At 32.7% G+C, this 15934-nt stretch overlaps 1 protein-coding gene across 1 annotated transcript; it reads right to left on the bottom strand.

The window, feature by feature from the left end:
- Positions 1–3759: 3759 nt before the first annotated feature.
- Positions 3760–12034, bottom strand: LOC143075187 (heat shock 70 kDa protein 12B-like). Its single transcript, XM_076250526.1, has 6 exons — positions 11903–12034; positions 9827–9933; positions 7652–8057; positions 6995–7213; positions 6105–6261; positions 3760–5135 (listed from the first exon to the last, which is right to left on the bottom strand). Exons 2-6 carry the CDS (start codon positions 9928–9930, stop codon positions 4033–4035), a joined length of 1989 nt encoding a protein of 662 aa, XP_076106641.1. The 5' UTR covers positions 9931–9933; positions 11903–12034; the 3' UTR covers positions 3760–4032.
- Between the last annotated feature and the right edge of the window lie 3900 nt (positions 12035–15934).

Below are 15934 nucleotides of genomic sequence, written 5' to 3'. Positions count from 1 at the left end.
CAAAGCACAAACTAATATGTTAATCATATTTTCTAAGACTGAAGTATCAACAGATAGATGTGTGGTAAATATATAATAGTGTGTGAACAGTATCACCTTGAACAACGTCAAACTTAAGTAAATATAACCTACTTCATTAAATCATTAAGTCTATAATGATCTATTAGTCATTGACACGAGTTCAAATCCATAATACTTATTGTGTCATTGTTGTGAGTTTCTAATTCATAGCACTCTACATGCTCTATTTTGCATTGACCGTATTTCCAAATGCCTTTTGTTTGTACATTGTTAATTATACGAGAACAAATATTTAATGTTTAAGATATTAATACCGGTATGTAAATCCATGTTTATAACGAGGTATTCAAATTGCTTTTTTTCCCAATTAACCACTAATGTCCAAATTGTATTACACAGATGCCTTATTTGTAATTCGTTTTATATTTGAAAAGAATAAGTGTTTTTCTTACTAGTTCATTGCTGGTGTAGTCATTATGTTAACATGAATTATCGTTGAAATATTCTTTAACTTTACAATCAGTGTTTCAAAATGTTGGTTTATTTACAGCACGTAAAGTGTTTCTTTCCCTTAAGCATATATTTGAATAGTCGTTTTTCCCACATCATTTCGGAACTTTGGGTCCTAATAGACAACTTTCGAGTTCGATGCATTTCCGTCAAAAATTTTGGTTTTAGTGAACGTCACTCGTGCGTTTAGGTGCGTCGTCACTTCCGTTTCCATGTTGAGCGAGTGGTTGAAAAACTGTAAAAGCTATATTGCACGAATTTTTCGGCAAATTAAATTCTCATAATTGACAATCTGCACAGTTGTCATTAGGGAATTGTGACTAAGTACCTACTAAACAAACTTTATTTCTAGTTTATCCTGCACAATGACGATCACTAAGACGCTTGATGAACGTTTATAGTGCAGGGATACAGGCGAGCCCCTCTATCAGGTAAATGACGTCACAAAGGTGCGGATAATTGACGGTGACAGATGAACTCGAAAGTGGTCTATTGTTTTGCAACTTGTATATGTTTCAGCCTTCACACTGTTTTGATTTAAGCGCCACTGATGAGACTTATGTAAACGAAATGCGCGTTCTGCTCTTGTGTACAAACGTTAAGTGACTTAACTTTAACTGCTAAGTCAGTGTTTGTTATATCTATTTTGCGTGACTGTATTTGTGCATCCCGTCATACTTTGAACGACAAAATTATTTCATGTCTACCTGTGCGAATTTCAAACGCGCAATTTTACACCAGTACCCATACCCTCCTTCCTTGATGGGTGCATTTTACATAGACAAATATAATCGTATAATATAATCAAAATGAGGATGTTAATTTGATGTATGCCTTTTTGTGCTTCTTCGTTACATTTGTTGTTTTTATAGTGATTAAGATGATAACACAATGTTGACTGCTGTACCCCTATTTTTGACATTTTTACCTATTATGTCTGTTTGTTTTGTTCACGCATCGGTGACTATATAATGGAATTTGATGCGACTGTCATACAAGTGAGAGGTTTAGCTAGCTATAAAACCAGGTTCAATCCACCATTTTCTACATTTGAAAATGCCTGTACCAAGTCAGGAATATGACAGTTCTTGTCCATTCGTTTTTGATGCGTTTTGTTATTTGATTTTGCCATGTGATTATGGACTTTCCGAATTGATTTTTCTCTGAGTTCAGTATTTTTGTGATTTTACTTTTTGGTATATTTGATAGGTTTCGAATTCAAATTCCCTGTTTCGATACATCTTGAAAAATATTTCAAATGAATGTAAGTTGCCATAGATCTAAACGAATAGTTTTATTTCAAGAAATTGATTTGGAAATGAGTGACTGTCCCGGAAAAGTACATCTGATGCATTTGTTTGGAAATTGTCAACGTTTTCGTAATTCAAAAAAGCATTGTGCTAAATTTATTTGGAATAGATTTATAGAAACATGTGTCTTAAATGCTCTTTTTGTTTATACTAGTTCATCAACTAATATTTTATACCGTCAGATATACCATTAATCAATATTAGTAAAATCATATGGGGACTATGTTCCAATGAGACAATACCCCGAAATACCTAGGCCCAGGTCCATAAAATATGTCATCATCTAAAATGTTCCGCTTTCTATTGAACAGCATAACAAATGTAAACAAACAAAATCAGAGATGTGGCATTTATACAACACTTTTCAGAATTATAATTTTACAATGCTTCTAATATACAAATTTCCCATTTATGGTTGATTCTAATGATTAAAATTGAAATACGATTTTAGTTGTATTTCAAAATATTCGTTACCGTATTACAATTTTATATCTTTCTGAAAATGTGCTTCTACTTACAATAAATGACGGAGGATATGATGAATTGTGGTTTGTGAATAACTTTTAGGTTATTACATTGAACCGTGGAATTGACATATCTTTTTTTCAAAACATAAACCCTATGGAATATGAAAGGGATTTCGTTTTCATATTGAATTAACATCTTGCCATATAATTGTAAGCAAATTTTTCAAGAACGGATCTCAGCTGTAAATAAAGTCATTCAATATTCAATATTATATGCTTGCATCTTATTTTAAACATAAGCATGTATGATACGTCTTTGTAGATCAAATAGCTGCATTAGACCGTTGGTTTTCCCGTTTGAATGGTTTTACACTAGTAATTTTGGGGCCCTTTATAGCTTGTTGTTTGGTGTGAGCCAAGGCTCCGTGTTGAAGGCCGTACTTTAACCTATAATGGTTTACTTTTTTAAATTGTTATTTGTATGGAGAGTTGTCTCATTGGCACTCACACCACATCTTCCTATATCTATTTAATCGTTATCAAGGATGATAAATCCAGAAAGTTGATGCGGTCGCATTATTTTTAAATTTATTTTCATCCACAAATATCAAGTATTTAGCTATAGAACAAACTTACATTAAGAGGTTGAAAGTGTCCTAACCATAAACGATCGTGATAAAGATCACTTAAAAGCATAAAAGAGGGACAAAAGATACCAAAGGGACAGTCAAACTCATAAATCAAAAATAAACTGCCAACGCCCAGAAGGGTAAGCAGACCCTGCTCAACATGTGGCACCCGTCGTATTGCAAGTGTTATAACAAATCAGGTAAATAGTCTAACTCAGTAGGCAAGCACGGGAATATTGTATCAATTGGGAGATATATACCCCGAATACAGGTGCTGCTGGAATGTTGCTTCTTAAAAATGGAAAGTTCACAATTGCAAAGCTGAAATAATTTCTTTTGTCGTAAAATTTTGTTTTCAATCGACCCTCATTGTCGATTTCTAGATGTAAGTCAAGATATGAGGCTGACTTAACTGTATCCGTTGTATCCTTTATCTGTAGTTCGATGGGATAGATGCGTTCAACATAGTTACCAAATTTTGAATTATTTAGTGAAAGAACGTCATCTATATATCGGAAAGTAGAGTTAAAGGATATTTTTATCTTTCTTCCTAAGAAGTTCCTGTATGAAGTTGGCCTCATAACAATAAAGAAACAAGTAGGCAAGAAGAGGGAATGCCGACAATCTGTAGAAAAAAAACTCCGAACATAACAAACACGTTGTCAATCAAGAAATCAAGCATCTTGACAATGTCAGTTTCAGAGAATTTTTTGTTTGAATCAGAGTGATCCTTTACAAAGTAGGATTTATCACTCCCTAAGACAAGATACTTGTTTCTACGTTGGCCATTCTTTTTTTTAAACAAAGCAATACCAACTGTTTCAACTTGTATTTTAGTTTGGAATGTGGAATACCGGTGTACAGTGTAGAAAAGTCAAATGTTTTACTACTATTGCAAGATGAAAGAGAGTTAGATTGTATGTACTCTAAAAGATACGTGTTCTCATATATAGTTGACAAGTATAATGTGCAAAGGTGAACCAACGATAATTACGTTAGTATTATTGTTATTATTGATAAAGATTTGTTCAATATCACAACAGTTTGTGTGCTGTATGTTGTTTTTTTTTTTGTATTTTAACAATTGTATGTATTTCATGTGTTTGTAGAAATGGCTGTATGTTCGTCTTCGCCTAGAAGGTCCAACAGTTTTTCGCTAATTTCTGTAGAACCGTCTTGTCGACACAAAACTTTAACTTCGGTTTCTCCGAATTTTAGACTAAAGTAAAGTTTTCGCCGAACGCTATCCTTGTCTCCTTTTAACCGAGTTACAAAATATCCAATTTTCCTACAGCCTTCGTCCGTTATATATTTTGGGTTCTCATATATAGTTGACACGTATATTGCAATTTCTGCTCTTTCAATATGTGGTTCATCCACAAGGAGATATCGCTCTTTAGATGCACAGCTTCGTTCTACTGATTGGCCCATTTTAGCTATCATACCAAAGACATGGCGACACTTTACAATGCCTAATGGGTTAGTGTATAGCTTCGATTTATCATGAACTCCTTCAATGAAATCATTGGAACATTCGATACCATAAGAACATTTTAATACTCGACTTGAGACAATTCTGCTGTCATGTCCAAATATAACAGCCCCTTTAAGTACACTAAGTGATGCATCATCGGGAATTATAATACGTGTCGATTTAAAATGTGTTTTGATTCTATTCTGTAAATAATCAGAATCTGCGAAACCACCAATCAAAAGTATAGAGTCTATGTTCTCATTTTCTTTTAAAAGACCATCAACATGACGAACTATTTTATCAACGGTCGGAATGAAGAATTCAAAGAATAGGTCTCTTTTTAAAATAAGTTTGTCCTTTTTTATTTCCACTTGACTTTCATATTTTTCTAATGATTTGATACGCGAAGAGACATCGGTATATGTGTCCTTATTGTGCATCTTAAATAACTCGGTAAGGCCAATAGGAACTCTAATTACCGCATTAGAATCATCTATTTTCATGGTCTGCTTTTTGGTTTCGAATTCCCTTATAATATCAATGCAGTCATCAACACATTTGCGCTGGAACTCCTCAAAAGTCTCCACACCAAATAGTTCATTGAGGAAATCGATAAATGCTTTGTTGATGTTATTTCCACCCCATGGTCCGCCATTGGCAGCATATATTTCTCGAATATTTTGTTCATCAACTACTTCATGAATTGTTATATCGACGGTTCCACCTGAAATGCACAAAATAATAACGAATGAAAATAGTTCCACAAATTAAACCTCAAAACGATTTGTTTGGTTATGTTTGATGTGTTTGAGCTTTTGATTTTGCCATTTGATTAGGGCCTTTCCTTGTGAATTGTCCTCAGTATTTTATTCTATTTTCCTTTTGAATCATCAGATGCATAAAAAGCACAAAACCAACTGAAGATGATCCAATATTGCTGTTAATATTACCTATTAAGGTCGTCATGTCGAAAGTGTCAGTCTACCAAACCAATTCTTTCTTCATACTCGGTATGAAGTGTTTAAAGAAGATCCTTATGGGCATTAATTGTTTTAATTGATTAAACAGCTTATAAACTCAGACTGATGAATTGAAATGTGAATAATGTCATGAATTATTATATCGACGGTTCCCCCCTGAAATGCACAAAATAATAACCAAAGAAAATATTTCTTCAAATTAAAATCAAAACGATTCGTTTGGTATGCTTGAGCTTTTGAGCAAAGGGACTCTCCTTTGTGAATTTTCTCGGAGTTCAATATTTTTGAGATTTTACTTTCTACATGAAAACAATTTTATGTACCAATATACTATCATTTGAAATGATTTTAAACTAATCAAAATATATGTATAAAAATGCATTTTTACTGGTAAAGTCTATACGATTTCTGTTAATATACTGGTGTATGCATGCTCATTTAAATTATGTTTTAGAATAGTCAATTGTGATATAGACTATTGTTATCTCCTTGATAGTATCAAATGCACTGAATTGCCCTATGTCCAAGTTTTTGTGTTCATAAAAGGGTTTAATCTAATTTAGTGTCTATTCTGTTTAATATCATGTTGTTGTCATTTGTTTGATTTTGTAGAGTTACGTGTTTTATTTTCCCATCGACCAAGGTGTTCTAAACTCATGCATGTTAGCCTATTATAATTTTTTTTATGAATTTCTGTAAATAGATATTCCTACCTCCAGCATCTATGACCATGTACCGAGAACCATTTTGGAAACCCTCCACTTCATCTTTTTCATCAAATCTTCTCACTTCTACAGGTATGTGTTTACAAAATATAGCACCAGCTTCAGGTTCTAAAGCTAGGAGAAGTTGTGATCTGGGGATACATGCCTATTAGCATTAAAAAATATGAGTACATAATTTGAATTATCAGAAATAATTGTCTTAAAGAATTTCCTGTGATAAACATATTTGGCACTACGAAGAAAATATTATAAAATGAAACCATGTTTTATCAAGAGTATTTTCCTTTTAAACCCACAACGTACAATTCAAGTCTATTTAAGTACATGTATAAGCAATTAGGAAAATCGTTAACTTCTTATGTAATAAAACACCTTTACAAAAAATGAGACTTGTGTTTTCTAATTTCTTTTTTTCATTATGGTTATGTTGTTTCTGAACCGCTGAATTAGTTCACCAATTTTTGGCTGCAATCATGGATGAATATTTCTTATTTGCTATGTTATTGTGCCAATCTCTCTAAGTGTGGATTGCATATATTTTTCTTATATCAGGGGTACAAAAGAACTATGTATTGATCGACCCAATTATAACTAAAGTCGAAAAGCCATCTTTGCGGTTTGGCCTTCCTCATTGCTGAAGGTTGAACAGTGGCCTATAATTGTAAATTTCTGTGTCATTTGTCTCATTGGCAATTATTTTTCAACATATATGTTTTTTGTTATTTTTTGGTTCCTTTATTGCTTGCTGTTTGGTGTGAGACAAGGCTGTGGGGTGAAGGCTGTTCTTTTTACCTATAATGGTTTACTTTTACAAATTGTGACTTGAATGAAGAGTTGACTCTTTGGCACTAATACCAAGTCTTCTTATATCTATTTACCATTTCTGCAGCCCTTCGCATGAACAATTTAGCTTTGTCATTCCATATAGCAGGTACAGTCAACGTCCACAAAATGTCTTCATCTTTTAGACCACATGTCATGTTCAAACATCTATTTGTTAGATGATTCTTAAGGTATTTTATTGACTCGGAAAATACGGTGATAGCTGGTAGTGGTTTGCCATTTGTGGCTTTAATTTCGGTATGGAAGGTTAAATCCTACAAATAGAATGTAAAATTGATTAGAAGCTGATGCATATGAGGCACAAATTTTATGAAATGATGATACAGTTTTTTACTTGCCTTTCGTCTTTTTTTTAAATCTTATCTTTTAGATTCGCATAATTACCTCGAAGTACATCTGCTGCTTGATAATAATTATTAAGTAATCAACTGTAAATGAACTAATAATGAACATAATTATTACACACTGCGACAAATTGTATAGGTGCATAAAGAATTGAATACAAAAATCACGTTTGTGAATGGGATTGTTTGCGATTTTTGTTTTTTTTTTTTTTTGGTGTTTTTTTTTTTTTTTTTTTTGTTTCGATCAACTTTATTCCTTTGAACAATATAGTGGAACATCTATATATAAGTTTTCCCCTAAATTTTATGTATTTAACTTATAAGATTTTAAAGAAAAAGTTTGAGTACCTTGCATTCATAAAGTGACATCTTAAAATTCTCAAAATAGTACCACTCCTCAACATTTTCCTCGTCTGTAATCAATGAAGAAAACTTGTTCTGAGCTTCGTATCCAAAAGCTTCAAAGTGGCCTTCCGGGTTGAATAGTATACATGTTGGAGTCTTTGCCGATCTTAGAACTGTAGTTGCAGCAGTCCATATGTGAGTCGATATTTTTAATGGGTTGGCTTTAAAATCATTTCGGAAGGAGAATGCATATCCAGATGCAGCTGTGCCCAAGTCTATTGCTGCGACAAGTAAATAGTTTAAATCAATTGATGATTCAGTTGGTTGATCCTCCTCAGGTTTCACAGCAGCTGCATTTTGGTTAAATTCTACATGATCATATCGACTTTCTTCTTCTACTTCGTACAAGCTTTGAATTTATAAAATAAAATGGAAAATCAAATCAAATGCATGCAAAGGATATTAATTCTCATTTGTGTATGTGCAAAATTAAATCAAAAGAATATCTTTTCTGAAGTATAATGTTTAGCAATATGCCAATATGATGTAATTATCTAAACACAGATGAACTGTACGTTTTTGTGGTATTGTCATTATCTTGTTCTTATTTGTTTGAAAAGCATCACTTCCTTGAAGACAACAAAACGCTCATTTAAATACATACAAATGACTGAATCAAAGATAGTTCATGGCAACTAACTTAGTTGTAGAAATAAATGTACTGCGTGTAAGAGCTTGCCTAAAAGAAACTCTTTATCTACATACTTTTCTACACATTTGTTTTTATTGAATTTGAATTTGTGCAAATGCTTTAAGTATGTGCTAAATCTTTATATAAGCTTACATACAATATTATCATTGTTGCGCTTTAATTTGGTTTTGCAGTAAGTTTTAAGATCTGAATCTGTGTTTATATATTCTTGTTCAAGAAACAATTACAGTGATCAGGAGGTATGTAACACGATGATTCAAAGATAATATGTTCTTGAAAAAAAGGGCGAAAGATACCAGAGTGACATTCAAACTCATAGATTGGAAATAAACTAACATCGTCATGACTCAAAAAGACAAAGATAAGCAGATTAATAATAGTACACAAGAGACAACATAGATCATTTAAAACTAAGCAACACGCACCCCACCAAAAAATTGAGGGTAATCTCAGGTGCTTCGGTAGGATAGCAGATCCTGTTCCATATGTGGCAGTCGTATTATTGCTCATGTTATTACAAACCTGGAAATAGTTTAAATGGGGATAGTAATAGTAGGTCACATTTGTGAGTAGGTAACGGAATTGTAGTTACTACTTAAGAACATATCCGATATCATCTGTGAAACGGATATTCCATAACGGTCAACCAACTTGTGATGGCGTCCGTAAATAAAGGCAACAGTAGTATGCCGCTGTTCAAAACTCATAAATATATGGACAAAAAACAAAATCGGGGTAACAAACTAAAACTGAGGGAAACGCATTAAATATTAGATGAGAACAACGACACAACATTAAAATTTAACAAACACAGCAACGGACTAAGCATTAGACAAAATCCGATGAGAATAACCAATATAACATCAAATTAACGAAGGGATGTTTTCAACTTCCCCATTTGGAACTCTTGGTTTGATAGCTTTGTTGTGAACAGCAACCCTCCATCAAGGAAATTGTGATAGGAAATACAAGCCCGGGAATATCGATTGTATCAATTGGGAGATAAATACTCGGTAGGCAGGCGCTGCATGCTGCTACAAAGAAATGGAAAGATCACAAATGGGAAATTGAAATCATCTCTTTTTAATACCTTTGTCGTAAAGTTTTGTTTTCAACTGACCCTCATTGTCAATTTCTAGATATTAGTCAAGATATGAGGCAGACCTAATTCTCATGGAACACAGATTATATTGTATCTGCTGTACTGTCTGATAGTAGATTATAGAGTATGTAAATAAAAATAGGTAAAATATATTTTAAAAATTAAAATAACGAAAATACTGAACTCAAAGGAAAAATCAAAATGGAAAGTCCCTCATCAAATGGCAAAATCAAAAGCTCAAACACATGTAACGTATGGAAAAGAACTGTTATATGCCTGAATAGGTACAGGCGATTCCTTATGTAGAAAAATAGTGAATTAAATCTAGTCAAAAAGACAATGTGTATGCTAACGTAGAACATACTGTAATTCTTCGTAGTCGTCTGATACTTCACTTGCAACTGGTATGTCTTCGGTTTTCTTCTTTGATTTCTTCTTTTTGAATACCTTTCGAATATATTTTGCCATTATCTGAAATTAAATTTGAAACACAAGGTTTAGATTTTTTTAAATAAACTTAATTCCAAGTTATATATATAAAAAAAAGCATTAAACAGTACTATTGTTACTGCAACACACGCCCATCTCGATAATTAATGTCTCGCTGTTGTTATTCATGGTCAATGTATTTGAAAAACAAATACCAACAACATTTGTTTTCCATTGAAAGCAGATACAGTTTATTGTTTACTTTAAAAAATAATGCTGAATGAAGAATGTTATTTACAACACATGAAAAAAAGGAAAAACCAGACAAAAGACAAATTGCAAATTAGAAAGGCTAACTGTAGTCGAAATGAAATAAGCATTGTTGAAGCATTTAAATTGATAAAGACCTTTGTTGAAAAGGTATTATCAAATACAGGACTAAACAACTGAAACGTCAAGAAAATCATTATTTACCAGGAAATAAACATGGTAATTGAGTGTAATTTTATAACAAAATGAGAAAACTACTTTTAAAGGATGGGAGGTTAGTATACGCGGTTTTGGTAGTACGAATACAATGGAGAATGCGTTTTATTAACCCATGTGATAACTTCCATTTTATCCTGGCATCTATGATTAGTTTATTTACTAGTTGCACTGATTCAAAAATGGAGAGTCAGATAATGTGTCTCGTCGTATCTTCATCCATATTATGTTTTGAGTTGTTTATACGACTCTTAATGTGTCTAACTTTTTTCATGGAATTGTTTCAGGATTAGGTAATTTACGTGACTAATGGGTTACAAATTGGGAACGTATTCAGGGTTAGACAAGTGTCGATTATCAATTATGTGTTGCCTTGATTTAACTTATCAAAGTATTTAAAAGGAGCAACATAACAGCTGACAAATGTAGAGCAAGATCTGTTTATCTTTCCGAAACCTGAGACCATCTCGATTTTTATGCTGTTCGCATAAGAAAATTAAAAGCACAAGGAACAAAATTTTAAACTAGATCAAGAGCGACAAGAACTCTTTGAAAACAAAACTGGTTTAAAAGAGGGACGAAAGATACCAGAGGGAGAGTCAAACTCATCGATAGAAAATAGACTGACAACGCCATGGCTAAAAATGAAAAAACAAACAGACAAAAAATAGTACAGAAAACACAACATAGAAAACTAAAGAAGGTGCTAAATAAGTTATAAGTCTAAGTCAAAAGATCAAATTCGGAGGGAAAAGGAGCTGACAGTGGTTACGACTAAGTATCGAATAATAGGTAGTTTCGTTTTTAATACTGACTATATCATGTGGAATATCTAGACGAGCCCGTTAGGGCGAGTTAAGATATTCCACATGATATAGTCAGTATCAAAAACGAAACTACCTAGTATTCTGTTTATCGGTAATTATGACGTCACACAATGTATTGCCTTATATTTTCAGTGATACAGGCAGTACGTTGGTACTCGAAAATATATGGCAGTAAGATCAAAGGGAAAATATACGGATTACCGATAATGGGACATATTCAACTTCTAGGAAATAAATATTCCATAGTGGCCAATCAAGTCGTGTTGGCGCTAGTAAAATTTGCCATAGGTATATTTCGACTTTACCATGCGATATTTGGTTCAATAGCTTTCATAAAGTAGTTATTGGAAAATGTAAACTCTATATGTATGTGCTGCTGGATTCTTACTACACACAAATAGAAAGTTCAAATTAGGGAAACTCAAATCATCCCCTTTGCCGGAATGTTATGTTCTCAGCTGACTCAACTTGTAAATTTCTAGGTGTAAGTTAAGATATACGACAGACTTAATTGTTTCGTTCGTTTTCCTTATTCCAAATTCGCATTCAACACAATGTGTTCCTTTATAATTGCTGAGTGAATCCGAATTAAATTTAAAATCAAAAGAAATTAATTACACGCAGTAATTGAACGTATCATCTGTAGTTTTAAATGATATTTGTTTTGGTTTCGAACATGTTACAAATAACATACTTACCGGTATACTTCCTGTAGTTTATACTTCAAACTTATATTCGTTATCTCGTGCAAATACCTTCCTTTTTAAAAGTGATATAGTATATCTATCAATAGTTACGGGTCAAGAAATTAATATTTAAAAATGGTTGTGTTACCTATTATACAAACCAGGAAGTATGTTTCACGTTTTGTTAAAATAGATTTAACTAAAACAGTCATTTAGTGTGTCAAAAAAATCATTCGATATGTCTTAGCCTTTGTTCAGGTGATATTCAATGTGAAGATTATTAAAGACACATGTAAATTCACATTAAAAATTTAGAAAAGGTTTATTGACAGTTCTTCATTATTCCTTTTCATTGTACTAGTTTGAAACCATGAATTGTACTATATTGTAATGTAATATTATTTCTGGTGATTTTAATTCATGAGGCATAGTTCGCTTGTAATGAAAAGGGGAGGACAAAGATACCAAATGGTTATTCAAACTCATAAGTAAAAATAAAAACAAAAAACGTCAAAAGACGCAAAGTCAAACAGGAGTACAGAAAACAGAAGAGTTAGCAGATTTTGCTGAACATGTTGCAACTCACCGTGTTGCTCATATGAGTACAAACCCGTTAATAGATCACATTCAATGACAGGAGGACGGGATTTTAATTGAAACATATATGTTTTAATCTATGAATCAGATATCCGATAACGTTAACCAATCTCAAGTAACCAATCTGTTATGAGATGATTTCATCCTCACCTCTACCAGCAGCGTCTGTATATGGCATTTGTATCTAGCACTTGATCGATATCCCAGAGTTCAAAAGTTCTAAAGTTAAAATATTTCTTTCAAAACCTTTACGGAACATATCACGCGTAGTTAATAATATAAACGTTAACCGTTATAAAATATCGTTTTCACGGATGAAGACGGATATATGCCAATTTTCCTAAACAAATTCCGTCGACTCTGCCTTAAATGTGACAAATCATATTAAACTTATAACAGGTTCTGAACTTACATGAGTAACTCGATGGGTGTCACATGTGGAGTAGAATTTGTTTACCCTTCTGAAACTACTAAGATCACTTTCGTTGCTCAGTCAGTCATATAAATTTGGTGATCCTTATGGTATCCTTTGGTATCCATAGGATTATGTTTGTTTATGTTGATATTGTGACTATTTGTTGGATATCATTGTTCGAAATGAGGAAAGAAAATCGCAAGGAATCTATAAAAATTGAGTTAACGAAAAACAGACTACATTATGACAAATACCAAAAATGAGACAAGACAAAAACAAAAAGAACCAACCTTTTCCAAAAAACTACACAGAAAACTAAAGATTGAACTACTCGACTATCGCTCTCTCCAAAAAAAGGGGGTGTGAACTTTGTTCCGCCGGGTCCTCTCCACTAATATCCCCGTCGTATTTCTCAAATCGCATGTACAAATTATGTGATACGTCGGTGATTACATAATCGAAATAAATAGAAGAAGATTGTGTCTACGACAGTTAGCACATTTATACAGTCATCTATGACATCGATATCAAATATCGCTAACTGATTCGGATTGCGTCCATAACATACGTCAAAGAACAACTTCGACTTTATTAATAGGTTTACTGGGTTCAATATCTTTCTTGTAGGCAGCAACTCCTAAGATAATTGTTGATATAAACCAAAGCTCATGAACATCATGTCGACCAAGAGATATACACTCTGTATGTATATATGTCAACAGATATGAAACTTACTTCATGTACTTATCTGTATCTGCGGTATACCTGATTTTAGTTCAATGTGATAGAAGCAGCAACGAAGTCGCCAACTTTCATTTATTTGATGATAAGGGGAAATCATCAATATAGCATTTAATACTGGTTCCTGTACTTCCTCCCACACAAGGTCCTGTAAAATGTCTGTTTCAATTTAATAAAGGAAATAGGCGGCACCATGAGAATCATAATCGGTTTCCATTGGAAAGCCGAATGTCTGAAGAACAAATGTTTTCCAATCGTAACAAACATTTTGTAAAAAAAACAAAATCAAGTAACTTTAAATGATTTCAGTCTGAGAGAACTTTTTGTTTCATTCAAATTGTTGGTTTTGGGTATTTTGAGAATGATGTGTGTCTCGTTTTTTCAATCTATTTTAAGTACACCAATGGTGATACTAGTGTAAAGGTAATATAACAGTTGCACGAAGAAAGCCACTTGGATTTTTCATCTATACACCTGTAGTTGAAAATACCTATCAAGTAGTGTTTAGTTTGCATTAACTGTGGTTTAGAACTTAACTAGATTTATTTCAGATGATTAACCAATCGTGGAGAAAATTTCAGGGACTGAATTTTCGGCAATACCTTGACACCATTTGCGAGTATGGTCTTGCGAAACGATGGTAGTCCGTCGGAAGGGGGCGATAAATGGCTGACCCGTGTTAAGAGAGCCATATCTCTTGCACGTAAAAGAAACCCTTGTAGATTTCGAAAAATAGTAGGATAATGCCGCTATAGGGAGGCACTCGCACCTTCAAAGTGGAAAGGGATTAATTTGAGTTTAGGTTGAAATAACTTGTTTCCCAATCCACTATAAATAGATAGGTTTAAACTAGCAAATCCATGATCAGAATACCACATGTAGTACCCGATGAACTATCAAATCATTTGAAGGAGTATTGAAATTCCATACCAAAGGGAACATCATTTCAAATAAGTTTGATATTAGAAAACATTTAAGAGTTATCTTTTTTTTATTATTTAAAACGGATTTGTAACGACAATAACTAGTACAATTGAATTTGAATATATCCATATTTATCGAATTACCATTTCATTAGACACGAAAAATTATCAGTGGGTACGATGATGATGATGTCATGTCAGATTCTTCTCCACGTTTAGAGTATATTAATATTCCACAGTTAAATAGATTCCTTTAGCCAGATCAATTTGTATAAAGTTAATCACGGTTTAACATGTTTAACACAATTAATATTCAGTTTCGTACGATGGGTTTTTTTAAATTAAGATTTTAGAATTACTGATGGCTGTATGAAATTCTTTCTAGATCATTTCATATGTAGTCAACAGTTTTATGTGATGATACATCTTTTTTATGATTGTTATTCAAATACGATAAAATATAACAAAATGTCCCGACGATAGGAGAGACAAACTAGTGGGCTTAGGTATATTTACATCTATTTTTATTAATATTTTCATGACACAAAATATATATTAATATGGCTACGTAAAAATTGTGATAAAGTATATTTATTTTTAAGATAATTATCCATTGTTATCAGGAGTTTATCTGTCATATCGATAAAAAGTACGAATTGTTCACAAGCTAAAATGTAATTGTCCTTTGGATTTCCCCTCACAATTTTCGAAATTCAATTTTAGCATTCTTGAAACTATATGTGTTTATACTATGATACAAAGGTTGCTAGTTGGATTAAAATAGTTATTCTGTTTTACAACTAGACAATATGTCAGTATCTCTTAATCTTAATTAATAAAGAGGCCATTGTAGTTAAACAATCAATTGTAATTATATAACCAATAGAAAAAGAAAACCAGAGGGAAGCGCGTTCACTAAGAACCGAGTGGAAGGGGTACGTCAACATAGTACCAATTGGCTCGGGCAATGCATGCAAAACCAATAAACGTATTCGTACTGGATACAAAACATTACAAAAGGAAAGTAATATGAAAAAATATCGAAGTTCAAGAAAATTAAAAAAAAAAAAATGGAAGTCTATCAGTTCTAAATTCACACACTGTTTATCAATTGTTTACCAAACTACATGCTTGTTTAAAAGTAAGTTGAAAATGGTGGATTTTCAAATAGATTTTTGATCCTACTGCCCCTTGGATTGTTTTCAAAGTGAAATCCGTTTCTACTTATCTACAACAGGAACACTTTAGCACATCTTGAAGGGAGGGAACAGTAGAATAAGGTTGCCTTAGATTTTAATTAACTATAAACAACATAAATGGCACTTATTTAAGTTCGTGTATGCTTAAAAGTAGATTGTTAACTTTTGC

Source organism: Mytilus galloprovincialis, chromosome 5, assembly GCF_965363235.1.
Source record: "Mytilus galloprovincialis chromosome 5, xbMytGall1.hap1.1, whole genome shotgun sequence".
Lineage (NCBI taxonomy): Eukaryota > Metazoa > Mollusca > Bivalvia > Mytilida > Mytilidae > Mytilus > Mytilus galloprovincialis.
Note: the sequence above shows the minus strand (reverse complement) of the source record. Positions and strands in the feature narration are given on the sequence as shown.